The sequence below is a fragment of the Solea solea genome, chromosome 12 (assembly GCF_958295425.1).
Source record: "Solea solea chromosome 12, fSolSol10.1, whole genome shotgun sequence".
In the NCBI taxonomy this organism is placed as follows: domain Eukaryota; kingdom Metazoa; phylum Chordata; class Actinopteri; order Pleuronectiformes; family Soleidae; genus Solea; species Solea solea.
The window spans coordinates 11,307,447-11,321,609 of NC_081145.1; the positions used below are offsets into that span (position 1 = coordinate 11,307,447).

The 14,163-nt window shown below is 41.9% G+C and overlaps 1 protein-coding gene across 1 annotated transcript in view; it reads left to right on the forward strand.

The window, feature by feature from the left end:
* The window catches only part of tmtc2b (transmembrane O-mannosyltransferase targeting cadherins 2b), an 86,054-nt gene extending 73,768 nt beyond the window's left edge, over positions 1-12,286 (forward strand). Inside the window, exons 10-12 of the mRNA XM_058646165.1 lie at positions 616-730; positions 4,813-4,876; positions 9,685-12,286. Coding sequence (XP_058502148.1) covers positions 616-730; positions 4,813-4,876; positions 9,685-9,864 — 359 coding nt within the window. The 3' untranslated portion in view covers positions 9,865-12,286. The remainder of the gene's footprint in view (positions 1-615; positions 731-4,812; positions 4,877-9,684) is intronic.
* The last annotated feature ends 1,877 nt before the right edge of the window (positions 12,287-14,163 follow it).

Consider the following 14,163-nt stretch of genomic DNA (forward strand, 5'->3'; position numbering starts at 1 on the left):
TAGCAGGGCACTCTTGGGTTTGTGTGTTAATTACTGCTCTATTGCTCAGAGGTTGGCTCTAACATAATAAACCCTCTGTCGCTGCAAAGGTGTTTGTGAAGTGGAACAACCTTTTTTTTTTTGTCCATCACTAACGTCATGCCTGTACCAACAGCTTCAGTTTTTAAGGAAAATATGATGCGGTTCACTCGGTGGTTTAGCATCCTGGTACAGCAGCGGGGCTAACCAAAGTCAACACGGTGTTAGTTTCTCTCTAAAGCCAAGACCTTTGCAAGGGGTCCTCCCTGTGTTCCCAGCATTGCCAGATTTCTATAATCCTGTTATTTGGGTCTACAGAGGTCCATGGCCACACCCATAACAAGACCCCGAAACCTCCTGCTAGAAACAGAAATAATAGATCAATGAAGGTCAACTATTCACAATAAATGTGTCTGACAAAGGGCCAAAGAGTGATGGTTGTGCGTCACTCATATCCAGTGTTTCACCATATTATTTCAGGGGCACACCAGGTTGTCCCTCCACCTGGGCCAACGGTAACATTTCTAGGTCTGTGTATCCCTCAAGGGGAAGCCTCAGTAATTTTCACCGTGGTGCTGCTCTCTCCTGCTCTGCCAGGTCAGTTTTTGTTGGAAGAGTCGCGGCTGCTGGAAGCGGCCGAGATGGCAGAGAAAGCTGCGCGCCTGGACAGCGGCGAGTTTGATGTGGTCTTCAGCGCAGCCCATATGCTCAGGTGAGCCTTTGATTGGAATTCATTTGTTTTGCGTGTGTGTGTGTGTGTGTGTGTGTGTGTGTCATGGCCCACAGCACATTTACAGTTGGGCCACTGTTTTCCAAGGTTGTGTGTGTGTGAGAGAGGGAGGTCCACACTGTCTGCACGCTTTATCCAGGAGCTTACACTTCTGCTCAGCCAGTGTGATTTACTTGGCTGTACTCCGTAATCCTGTTCTCCCGCTGCAGTGCCAGCCCGAGAGCTGCTGGTTTGTCTTAGCGTGCTGTGCAGCGATGTATCTTCATACGCTCGCACTCTCTCTCTTTATGTCTCTCTTTACCGCTCGCCGGTCTGTCTCACTCCATATCAGCTGTCACTGGCTCGTATTTGAGAGTCTGCCTCCAACTCAGTGCAGGCTCCGGCTGATGAGCGCGAGCAGCGGGGCTTTAGCGTTCTTCGGCGCAAGCAATGGATGGAAATTTGTAAATACGGTCGTTTGCCAACTTATAGCTCATTGCTCCGCTAACTGAAAAAGCTTACAAAAGTCCTATTACCCAGTGTTTAAAGCCATCATTTGGTAACTTGGGGCGTTTGCATTAAAATTAAAGCAGCCTGAGGATAGAGAGATTTCTTTAATCCGATTAATGCATACTTTTGAATGACCAGTTTGATAAAGCACAATGTTTCTGTACAGCTCTATTTAACATCAGCTGCTCGATGCATAGCTCATCCTCCATCATTATGATCATGCAGGATCCTTCACCACCAACAGTTTTCAGCATTGACAGGCTCTTCCAGGTCCAGACCTCTGGCAGCTTAATGGGAGCCTCAAGCCGTGCTTGGGGCTGAACCTTTTTCTGCTGGCTTGGCATGGGGTCCCACTCTTCCATGGCTCATGTTCTTTATGCTGTTTGTCTTGGAAGCAGTCGTGGAAAGGCCCTCAGTCTGTGCCTAGGGACACAAGTGAATCTATACAAGGAAAGGAGGAGGTTAAACGGAGGGACACAAGCTCTTAGATGTGCGAATGCCTTTTATTGCTCTCAGGAGTCATTGCATTTTTGCTCATTTTGCTTCCCAAATAAATTATTTTACTTTATTTTGAACGTTATTACGTGTTTTTTCTCTTCACTAGATCAGGAAAGGCTGTTCAAAGGAGAGGACAGTGGGGATTTTCTCCAACTTTTTGTTTCGTAAGTCGAGATGAAAAAAGATACTGTGGCGTCGCGTAACACACAATCCATAACCAGTCCCTCTTGCGTTATTTTGTAGCAATTCCAACAATAAATTCAACCAAATTCCCTGCAACTGTTGCACAACGTTGCACTTCTTCCCAATCCCCACAACTTTCACTAATCACTCTTGTTTTCTGCAAGTGACGGATGCTGTTCCGTCATTCATTATTGTCTGTCGAGACCAAATAGTGACCGCAGTCCTGGAGAACAGTGTTAGACACATTACTTTAAAAAAGTCATTTGTAATTGTTACTTTTCCAAAAAATAACTGAGTTAGTAACTAGTAACTAATCACCAGGGAAAGTAACTATTGAGTTAACTGTATGTTCAATTACTTATCATAAAACTGAATATTAAATGTGTTTTTAATGAATGAAATGGGCACTTGATATTATCTACAATATTTTAATGTTGCTGTGGGGCAATGTGAGAAATCAAATTTAATACATTATTGTAGATATTATCATTACTATGTTTATAATAGTAGAACAATGAAGCTTTGAAATTTAGATATAAATAGACACATTCTTATAAGTGATGTGTGTACTTCCATTTGAAAACGCTGCATGTGTCTCTTGGTTGTTTGTGCGATGTGTGTGAGCGCCCAACTCTGCCTATGATTGGCTTACCAGGAAGTTTTACACTATCTTAGCCAATCATCATGACTTATGCGATTGCCCCACCCCCCTCACCAAAGAAAAGAAAAGAAAAGAAAGTTTGCAGCTTCTGTGTGGCTGAGAGAGCCTGTTTGAAACAGCTTCAATTAAACTTAATTATAGTGACGCGTCACATTTTATTGTCATAACGGTAACGCTGTAACCCTATTACTGAAAAAAATAACGCCGTTAGTAATGTTGTTTATTTTAACGCTGTTATTCTCATCACTGCTGGACAATAGCTCGTGTCTCCCCTCCATAGACAGACAGTGTCCTCTGATCGTTACACAGCAGTTATGATGTAAAGCAAAAAAAGAAAACTAAGTAAATAAAGACATGAAGTGAGTATGAGTATGTGAGTGTCACACAAAGAGGCTCATTCAGGACGTTTTGCAATTTCATCACAAAACAGTGTCTTAAAAAACACTCTGGTTGCAACAATCACAAAATCAGCCTGCAATATCCTGGGGGAACTACATAACTCTACAACACACAAGCATCATACACAACATTGCAGTTTAACTGAAAGTGTATAATCATGTAATACACTAATCAGAAAGATTAGTTTGTACATGACCAGGATGTCATGAGGTTAAGTATGCCAGTGTATGCAGATTGGACGTTTATAAATTAAAGTTTATAAATTGGTTTTACCTGAAAATGATAACAATAAAGATGTGTTATATTAGGGAAATGTCTATGGTCAGTGTTGTTCCTGCTTGAGACGCATTGGACGGCTGTGGTTTAAAGAAAAACATCCTGCTGCTGTTCATTCAGTCATTAGTTTCCAGCAATGTCACACACAATCTGCATTATAAGCAATGCTGCCACTGTTGTGATGTGCATCTCCAGACAAAGTGAAGTCAATGTTACATGATCACCGGTTACATTTGCTGATTTAAAACGGGGTTGGAGGGTTCTGCTCCATTTTCCCATCATTGTCCTCATTCCTTCACTCTCGTAGACTCACACCGACTCTTCCTCGGGTTTAAACCCAGACAGCAGTTTACATACTTGGCCTCCATTGTCTTCTGCGCTCTCACAACCCACATACAACCCGGAGAGTTTGTGTTGCTCTTTCGGTCTTGGTGTGGCAGTCCTCCAGTCCTCCCCTGATAATGTGTTTATAAATGCGATAATGACATTATAGAATTCGATTGGTGCATTTTCGTCCTCAGAGGATTGTGCTTTTCTAAATATTATGCTGGCAAACAAACATATGGTTGTGGCTGTACATGAAACCCACGTTTAAAATCTCAGGACAAATTCAGCAGCTGGAGTTGTTGTCTGGACCTCAGCTGGAATGTAAAATGCTCCCTTTCTTGTAGGACTGGAAAAATTCTGCTGTCCCAAAAAAAATAAACAGATGTGGTATCAGAACTATATCTTCAGTATGTTATGGGATCAAATATAGGATGAGATTAGAACACAGCAGGGCACTCGAGTGAGGCTCAGGTTTCGGGCCACGTTAGGCAGCGTTTTTTCAAACCAAACATAAATAATGAGTGTGCACTTTGGTGGCTGACCTGGTAATCCTAACATAAAAGCTTTTCCTTTTATTTGAAACCGTACGGACGGCCATTCCTTGACAAACTGCGACAGCCAAAATGGAACTGCTTCCACAGGCCTCACCTCTTTTGATCTTTACGACCTAAGGGGGGGGGGGGGGGGCTCCACCACATCCAGCCGCCGACGACTTCGTCCTTGACTTTGTCAGGAGTTTGTTTGTAATGAGACAATTGTTACCGTCAGCGACAGGCGTGCAGCTGAGGGCCGTAAATGTGCCTTCTGAGATAGTTAAAAATGAAGAGCAGGAAAGACTTTGTGACACAGAAGGTGACGATTTAACGGCAGAAGCTTAGAGGAAGATAAGAAGCGTATTATGGGACGCTCCTGTCTTGACAGCAGCTCACACCTTTAGCTATACAGAAGTATGTATTTAATATTTTTTGGTTCGTTAATGACTTTTTCTTCATCCTGACCCTGAGGTTGCACCGCACCGGTCAGCACAGATGTGATCGAATGAAAGATGCGATCGACTGAGAAACTTGTAGGCGACTGGATCAGGCCCTGTCATCCCTCATGCTTTTCCCTCTGTTATTTTCTCGCTGACCCCTGAATGCTAGTAAACACGCCGGGTTCAAGGCTTCATTCTAAGCCAGGAGCAATAAAGATGAGTAATGACCGCGTCTCTCTCTCTGTTTTCCCTTTGCAGACAAGCCAGTCTAAACGAGGCGGCCGAGAGGTATTACGGACAAGCGGCGAGCCTGAGACCCAACGTGAGTACGACCACAACTAGCTAATCCCCCCACTTAACAATTTATCCTGATGGACACTGTGCAGTCACAGTCTGGACAGCTTTCCAATATTATTACTGCCCGGTCTCCCCGCGCACAACGGCTTTCATTGTCAGTGGATCTCGGGGAAAAGTAAGGGCTAGGTTCGACTAAGCTCAAAGGTTTGTTTGTGCACCATCCATCATCGACTTCAAAGGGCGAAAACCAGGGGAAGTAAATTGAAAAGAATAATGATAATAACACTCAGACAGAGAACTTTGACATCCTGAAAATGAATGGGCTCCAGTTGAAGGGGTCGTGCTGTTTAAGCGAGGGCCGCGGAGGGAGCGAAATGTGTTTGGCATGTGGTCACTTTGTTTGTTCCTGTGTCTTGATTAGAAGAAATCAGGTCGGCCATTTATGATGAAAATATATCTGGACACTGTTATACAGACAATGTTTGGTTCCCCGAGTACACAGACCCTCGCATGATACAAACAGTGACAAACAAAAAGAAGAAAAAAAATAATAAACTTGAGAATAAAAAAGGATTCAATTTCCACAGAAACAATAAAATGGAGTCCCTGTCTTCCTTTGTTATCCTCAGGGTTGATGTCATCGTCAACATTTGCCAAAGCATTTCGTACTTTTGTAACATGCAACGTTTTAATACCCAGATGGAAGATAAGAAAAATATTTATCTCTAATAACTGACGTTAAAACATGCACGTAAGTCATTTACAGTGATGTTGTGGGAATGCTTTAAGAACATAATGGTCCCTGCTTTGTTTCTTTCCAACTCAATTTATTTAGGTTTGGAGTGAAAGAAGGATTTGGAAATCTTAAAGAGAAAGTGTAGGTTTTTTAATTATTTAGATGCGATAACTCATCATAACTCAACATAAGAAGCCACAAACAGCTCTCGTCTGTCTTCTGCTGTCTGTCAGGTCACCACTTATTTGGTGATGAGAACAGATTCTCCTCTAAAACTGCAGTAAACTACAGACCACAGTCTCTTAATGTGTTCATGATGCCCACTCACACACCTACAGACAAGTCAACTTCCCACAGGGACATTTTCATCCATCTTTTGTTGTGCTCCCTCCCTTCCAAAGAAAGAAATGGAGCCGTTTCCCACGGCAACTATTTCAAGAGCAGATCGGTGTAATTATCACATGACCGTTTCTTGGCGTCTGCAATTTTACAAACATGTCCACATCCAGACGCAGCGGCCGTACTCGGCCACTCCTGCTCAGTATCTGCATCGCTCACAGCTGAGGCACAAGTGTAATTTAGCATCTTAATCCGTCTCCTTCCCCATTATCCTTTGTTCTTTGCAATTTGCCTTGACTTTGGCCTTGTACCCTGCCTGTCTTAATTTGTCATGTCATGCTTTACTGAGACTTAACTCTTCCCTCTCCGAAAACCCTGGTGTTTTATATTAAGCACATATGACAAATTCTTCCATTCAAGGGATTTAATCCTTTAGTCCCACAAACCCTGTCTTTCCAGACAAGGTAAGTCATATTGGATGCTTGGTTTACTTTGGTTGATCTCTGCGCCCCATGAAATCTGTCCTTTAATTGTTCCATGTTAGATATTCTTTACGGAAAGGCCTTTATGTAGTTACTGCAGCCAGATCTACAACATTGGCAGTTTTAATAGCATGTATTTCTGTACAGTCCAGGCTAATATGCACCACATTCAGTCTTCCCCCGTTGCAGCTACACTATGTCAGCTTTGAGAATGGTAGCGAGGCAGAAAGGTTAAAGAGCAGCAGGAAATGAAGAATTAGATAAGTTTCTGACAAGGGAGCATCTTGCGAGTGTTGCAAGGGGCACAAGGGCAAAGAAGAATGCAGGAATCGGGGAATAAATCTCGAAAAAATCTTAAAGGCAGAAAGGGTCAAGTGAGCAAAGGTCGGAGCGTACAGGGAAGACGGGAGTAAGGAAACTAACCTCAGGAATTGATAAGGCCTGCTCCGGCGGGGAGACAGATCTCTTAAACCTCAGCTGCAGCTGCACTGAGTGGAAAACCAAGGCTCACTTGATTTTCTACTCAGGACTCTTTCCCCATGGCTTCACATGTAAGGTCACTCATCAGTGTCTATCATGGTAGAGCTCCGAAAAATTGGAATACAAGCCTTTTAGCTGCTGCCTTTTTAAGGTCAGCCCCCCCCCCCCATACATTTTCCAGTTTGAACTGTCTGTCAAACGAGTGGACAAAAACGTTTGCATACATCTTTGAAAGTCATTCCAGGGAAGTCTTTGCGTGTATTCAAAAACTCTTAGAACCATCTTAAACTTTGCTGGACAGACTTTGTTTTTGACTCTTTTGGATTGTCCTTACAACCTGTGCCATTCAAATTTGAATCACCTTCCTTGTATTTATTGCACCGAAAGGCCACAAAATAATGTTTTTCATAAGCTCTCACTGTGAGCAAGCACTTGGCAATGGTGGAGAGCAAAACTCCCCTTCAACAGGAAGAAACCTCCAGGGGAACCAAGCTGAGGGTGGCCAGCCATCTGTCTCATCCAGTTGGATTTAAATGAGAGAAATAGAACACAGAGACAATGACGAGTTTTGTACCTGTTACAGTTAAGCACTGCCAGACTGGTTTAATCACTTATTCACTTATTTCATACACATAAATTCTAACATAAATGTCAATTAGCACGGAAACATTCCTTTATCTGCTACCAACCGAATGAACAGGAACAAAGAACTACCATCCAAAGCACACAAGCAGGGGGTTGTTTGATCATCGCCACTCCTTTCATATAAATCCTCTAAATGCTGCACTTACTCAGAGCCATATTTCCTTATTAGCACGAGTCATTTTCAGAAACACACTGAGGCTAAGGAATGATTGGCGTCACTTAACATAGAATCCTCAATTACGCTACAAAATGGCCCTAACACTAATTGTCCAGTATTCCGTACACCTACACTTATCAACTCCACATTCTCACTATTAATATGTCACTTTCAATTACATCAATTTCTTTTTTTTTTATAAACACCTATAATTTAGCTCGATTTTTTTTTTTTGAAAGATCCTTTACTGGTAAGTTGATCCCCTTATGTTATTTGTGGTCTGACCCTCAGATGGAGGTTTCAAACAGAAGGTCATTTATAACACCAACAATCCCAGTCATAGCTCGACAATTACAGTGAAGAACTCTTGCTGCTCCTGTGAATAATGCAGTAATTGCAAACAGAGAGTGTATGGAGGCAGTATGGAGTATTATTTCTGTAAAAAAAAAAGAACCCTCAATGTTCTGTCATTGTTCTCTGTAATAAACAATGATGGTTAGATAGTAAATGTAGTCCTCAGCACTTGGTATCATGGAGCAGCAGCAGTAGCGTTGGTCATGCCAGCCTTTTACTGTTGCCCAAAGCATGTGCATGTGTTACGGGGTAAACCAGAATGATCCCAGAGTCTGTTTGATTTATTCACAAGCACAGTTCCTTCCTTTGAGAAACACGGCATAAAAGGAGGTCCCCATTCAAATTCTTATTTATGCACGGAGCATCATTCATCTCACCTTGACGCCTGGAAAAAAAAAAGGGGGGAGATGTTTTGAGAGTTATGCGAGCCAAAAGCGGAACAGCTCAGTGCAGGGGCGAAGTTCTTGTGAGTGTGTGAGAGTCCTGAGTCCTGTGTGTTTGGCAGGTTTTCTGTGAAAGTGTTACCAACGTGTGAATGTAGTTGCAAATACATTTGCAATGTCCAAAAAACACATTTAAATGCATACAGTCTGTACAGCGCAAGGGTTCACATAATGTTTTGCCACAGATGAGGCGCGCACATACCGTTCCATGTGATGATTATTTATGAGGTAGTAAAAGTATTTAATTGGTGATTTTTACCAAAACTGTTTGTTTGGGCATTTCCTGTTTCCTCGGAATTAACAATTACAGAAATGACCTTAGTCTCGGCAGTAAAACAGTAGCTTCTTGGCAGGAGTAGACATCATTTCCATGCTTCAAACTAAAGTGGAGATCAAATTTGGCTCCTCCCTTGGCCTGGATATGATCTAACCGTGATTAAACTGTGGACACTTGTGTCCTCATGACTCACTCTGCTGTCGCTGCCGCCACCGACGATGATGATGATGCTGATGATGATGATTTTGCCCCTTGGCACCAGCAGGAACATACAGTAAATTCAGCAGAACCACATCAGAGCGGCTGCTCATTTTAACATGTGTGACTACAGACCTGGCACAGCAGCGTGGTTACTCAGTTCCAAACACTGAACCGCAGTCTGGGTGATCTGACTAACAGGAACGTATAGCGTGCGGTATCAACTGCCGTAATGACCAGAATGTGCTGTTACAAGCCTTATTTGTTTAACTTTTGTTTTTGTATTGGATGCTTTGTGTTGCATGTATTCATCCACTTTGGCTTCTGTGGTTTACTCCCAAAGATGAGTAGCAATCCGATCACTTGTTATAAATAAATAGCTGTCGCTGAGTGCCATTCTGAGTGCTCCTGGTCTCCTTGTCAGTTCAAAAAGTCACAGGTCTGGATTTTGCCATATTCACATCACTGTTGTCCTAGTCTTCAGTGTACTGGCTTCTTCTAGTTCTCGGTCAGAGCCGGGGGGAGAGAAACTGCACAGAGCGCCCAAGCCAGCTTCAGTCTGACTGAACATAGTAGTAATTTTACTCCCAATCGCATTATCTGTGTTATTTTAGGGTGTTTTTTGTCGGACTTACACAATACTGATGTTTTTTGTCATGTAACATGAGGAGTGTCTTCTCAATAACAAAGGTCTTGATGAAAGTCTCTTGATTTGGTTTCAGTATCCTGCAGCTCTGATGAACCTGGGAGCGATCCTCCACCTCAACGGGAAGCTGCAAGAAGCTGAAGCCAATTACCTCAGAGCGCTCCAGCTGAAACCCGATGACACCATCACACAGTCCAACTTGCGAAAGCTGTGGAACATCATGGAGAAACAGGGCCTGAGGACCACGAGTCCCTGAGTTCTCCCTGCCTATAGTACCGGCCATAAGTACGCCATAAGACCTGGAGGAAAGGAACACGTCCTTATTCACTCGTCCAGGAGAAACAAAGGAGTCTCAGGGAGGATGTTTGCTCTGAGAGGCTGTGACTGTGCCACACAGTTCCTCCTAATGACTCCTGAGCTGTGGATACACCTCAGGCCAGAAGCATTGCTCACAGTTTGGCCAGCACTACACAGTATTTGGACTCTTCAGAACTTTCTTTAAAATAACTGCTCTCATGGGAACCTTGGTTTTTTTTTTATTTTTGTTTTTTTTTTCCTAACCAGAGCACTTGAAATAGAAATGACACCATCACTAAGTCTGTCAACATTTGTAATGAATTAAGTTTCTTAAATAAGCAGCTATAGTTCAAAAAATGTGAAATGTGTCCCAGAAGAGATGGAGATAAATTAGAAACCATCACAGAGAGATGTGCTGAGGGCTTTTTCCATCCCCAGGTTCTCAGTTTGATCATATTAACAATGAGGGAAATATAATAAGTTAATATGAAGAACAGGACACCATCCAAAATGTTTTAATATAATTTAAGTTTATTACAGTAAACTCTCAAGTCGGTGCACTTTACCTGTCAAACACTCCATAGCGCAGACATAGAAATTAGCACCTCATTGTAAAGCGTTTGTAGCTGATGATTTTTGTCATTTGGTGACAACTTGAAAAATGGGAATTGAATTTGTTAGCCATTGCAGCACAACAATAGCCTCTAAAAGCTTCACACAGACTGGATTTTTTGCCAAGTACAGTATGTTTTGGCAGGAAAACTCAAATAGCGACAGAAGTGTTACCTTCACACTGTAATGCCTTATAACAAAGGGTGTGAATCTGTTTTCAGCGATGCACGTGGCAGTTTCAGCACTGCTCGCTTCTCCTTGTAGGTCACATTTACAGACGCCAAGGTGGTGACATTGAGTAGCTAGAAATGGAATTATCAAGCGATGTCTTCCCATGGATGTCACAGATCACAGTGGGCAGGTGTGATAGTTTGGGACACGCCAACACCTGCTCGCTCACGCAAAGAATCACGTGGCACTCAAACAGATGAAGGAGCTCTTCTTACCAAAAACTATGTCAATGGGCAAACTTTTCATTGCATAGCAATGGACATAGCATGCCTGAGGGAATTGTTTTAATGTCTATGTTTGTGTTGGACATGGACTGTATATGAAATGGACATCGTTTTCCTGTTTGAAAAGTACAAGTAGCAATAGCTCGCTTTGAATGGAAGTCTATGGGAAAACCAACCTTCTTCTCACTTGATTTATAATACATTTCCTTGAGTACTAAATAGTCTCAGTCTTCTTCAGGACATGTCACTTTTGTATAGTGTGTTCCCAGCTGGTGTCTTCCAGTAGGTGCTTGGTTATGAACCTTGAGGCTTCATTTACAGGAGTTTGTTTTGCGACTGGAAGACCGCGTCCCATTTGATATACAGTCTCTGGTGTATGGAATAAAACTAATGTCATTGTTGTGTTTATATAAATGAATCCTAATATATATATATATATCTGCATCATGTGGGTGTGTTCCATAAAACCATGCAGCAAAAAAGTAGCCAGTAGAAGCTCGGACACTGAGCGCGTTTGGTTCTTAACATCAAGTATTCCCCCCCCCATACTGTCAAACCTCTGTTCTCAGTCTTTAGGTCTCATTTTTGTAGATATTTCCGTGTAATTACCATCATGCTCGCTTTGTCGTCGTCAACACACAGTGAATGGAACGGCACCCTCCTTAGTTTATGACATTGTAACTTACGGCTTTGCGTTACCTCGGCAAGCAAACCAGCTGGCACTGTGTTTTTTTATACATGTAAAATGAAGGGAGTTAGAGGACATTATGTTAGTCGATTTGTCTGTGGTCACACCTGAGAAAAACGGTCACCCAATAAAGTCAGATAACACGTGCGATGAAGGATCAGATTCAATATTTAAGTCACTTTCAGTCAAAAGGGAGTCAGCGTTGTTCTGTTTTTGTTTAAAAAAAAAAATAAATAAAAAAATCACAATTCCCCCTCATTCCTACCTCCCCTCTCACGAACCCCTTGTGCTAATGTCTCCTGTGTATATAGAGTGTTCATGAACAAACACTGAGAATTGTTCTTGCTTGAGTGAAGGTGTAAAAAAAAAAAAAAAAAAAAAAGGTTCACTCTGTGTCTCTGCTCAGGGATCTCAAGCAGTGGGTTATCGCAGAAACTTGTTCAAAGAGCGTTTACTAAATTAAAGATTTATTTTTGAAAGATGTTGTATTTGTATAAATTATGAAGATTTGTAGCCTTTTGTCTCCTTTTTCTAATATAAATATGAAACCGTGTGCCAGGATACACCTTTTTTCTCTCTATGTTGCTTTTTTTTTTTCCACAATAAATTTATGGCGTTCTGCTTTTGTTTTGTTTCCTGTGCGGCCGTTTTATGATGTTGACTAATTTATGGATTTCATATGGGCTTGTAGCACTTGCCACCATTGGGGAAAAAAACAAAAAAAAGCAGTCCGCTCACACGCTGTAAAATATCTACAGTTCTATGTCAGATTCCCTTTAAATCCACGCAGGATATGAGACTTAATGGGGTGGTCTCGCATGCTGTGAAACAGGTTTTACAGGGCATTTCAAGCCTCCGCCTCCTGCAAATTTGCTAAATCATGTCATAAACTCGACTGAAATGGATCTCCTCCGCTTTGATCTTGGAACAACAAAGGCGACATGTAAATATTGCCATATGGAAAGGGTAGCACAGTGTGCATGCATGCGGGATGTGGCTGGTGTGTTTCATTATTCCACACACCCCCACAATTCAAACCCTGCTGACAAGAAAAAGGCCCTGCCCTGAGAAACAAACAGTCTGCCTTGTGATGTTTCACACATGTCTACATGAGAGGTCTGCACCTCTGATCATAGCTTGCCATGGTTCATGGTTCCTGGCTTTCCTTATTGGGCTGGAATGAGCTGACGCTGCTTTGTACTGTCCACTTGAGTTTGAATCCTCTTCTAATGAAACAGGTGAACAAATCATGAAATGGTGGAGCAGCAAGGACAATGTGCTTTATGCTTTAAGCCTCGGTAGACATTTGGACTCGTTTTTAATATACTAATATACTGCTAACCTTAAAATAAATAAACGTTCTGAGGACTTTTAAAGCAGGTTTACCAGGTTTTTAATCAGCTAAAAAAAATTTAGAAATGATGATTGTGTGAGGATTATCTTTAGTTTTGGTTGTGTTTTTTGTTCCTTTCTCTCTCTCTCTCTCTCTGCCTTTATCTCCTGCAGGCGTGAGCGAGTGTGTGAGTGTGTGTGTGGTTAGTTTCCTCTGCAGCAGCTGATGACCCACACCTGTTTCCACTTACCATACCTGCCCATAAAAGCCTGTTTATCACTCCACCACTCGTCCACATCATTCCATCTCATTGTGTCTGGCCTTGCCTGTTTTGATCTGGGGTTTTTGTTCTTGTGGTAATCCTGTGTGTTTTTGGTCATTTGTAGCAGCTTTCTTTCATGTGTTCAGCATTCTTTTAGCTCCACCAGCAAGACAACCTCCTGCTCTATCACCTTTTCTTGTCTGGGGACAGTAATGTTCAGTGATATCTAACACTGTCTGCAGTCTCTGCTTTGGAATCTTCACAACACCAAAAACATTGTGTAGTATCAGTAACAGATGAATCTTATCTTTCATTCAGTAAATCTTATCTACTAAATATTCCTGGCACAAAGGTTTATAGACACATGAGTGTAATAGCTTGGATGCTTCTAATACCAGGCTCTCATTTGTGGCTTGAATAACCAAGTTTAATGCGTATTGGGTCGATTGTTGTGGAATTTGTTATAGGCTTTAATATAATTTTTTTTTTTTTTTTCATTGTTAAAAGGAAAGATAATAATGGTAAACATGGTAGAATATCCACATATAGACATGTGTTGGAGTTACTTGCCTCATAGAGGCTCACACTGGCTGCTTTATTTCCAATAAATACTTAAACGTGAGCAATCACCGCAGTTCAAATTCCAGAATTCTAACGATAATACGTAATCGTTTACAGTGAGCTTAGTTTTGTCCCCTAAACAAAGCACTTCAGGCTGTCACGTCCCCACATTTGTTTTTAATCATCTGAACACTGGTCAGTATTAGAACATTGAATATATGTTATATTAATAAAGTGTTGATGATAAATGGCGATAAAGCAGGGAGAGTTTGCATTGGCCCCAGCAAAAACACTCTGGATTAGAAGTGACTTAAATGAACCTGAAGTGATAAAACTAGAACATGTTT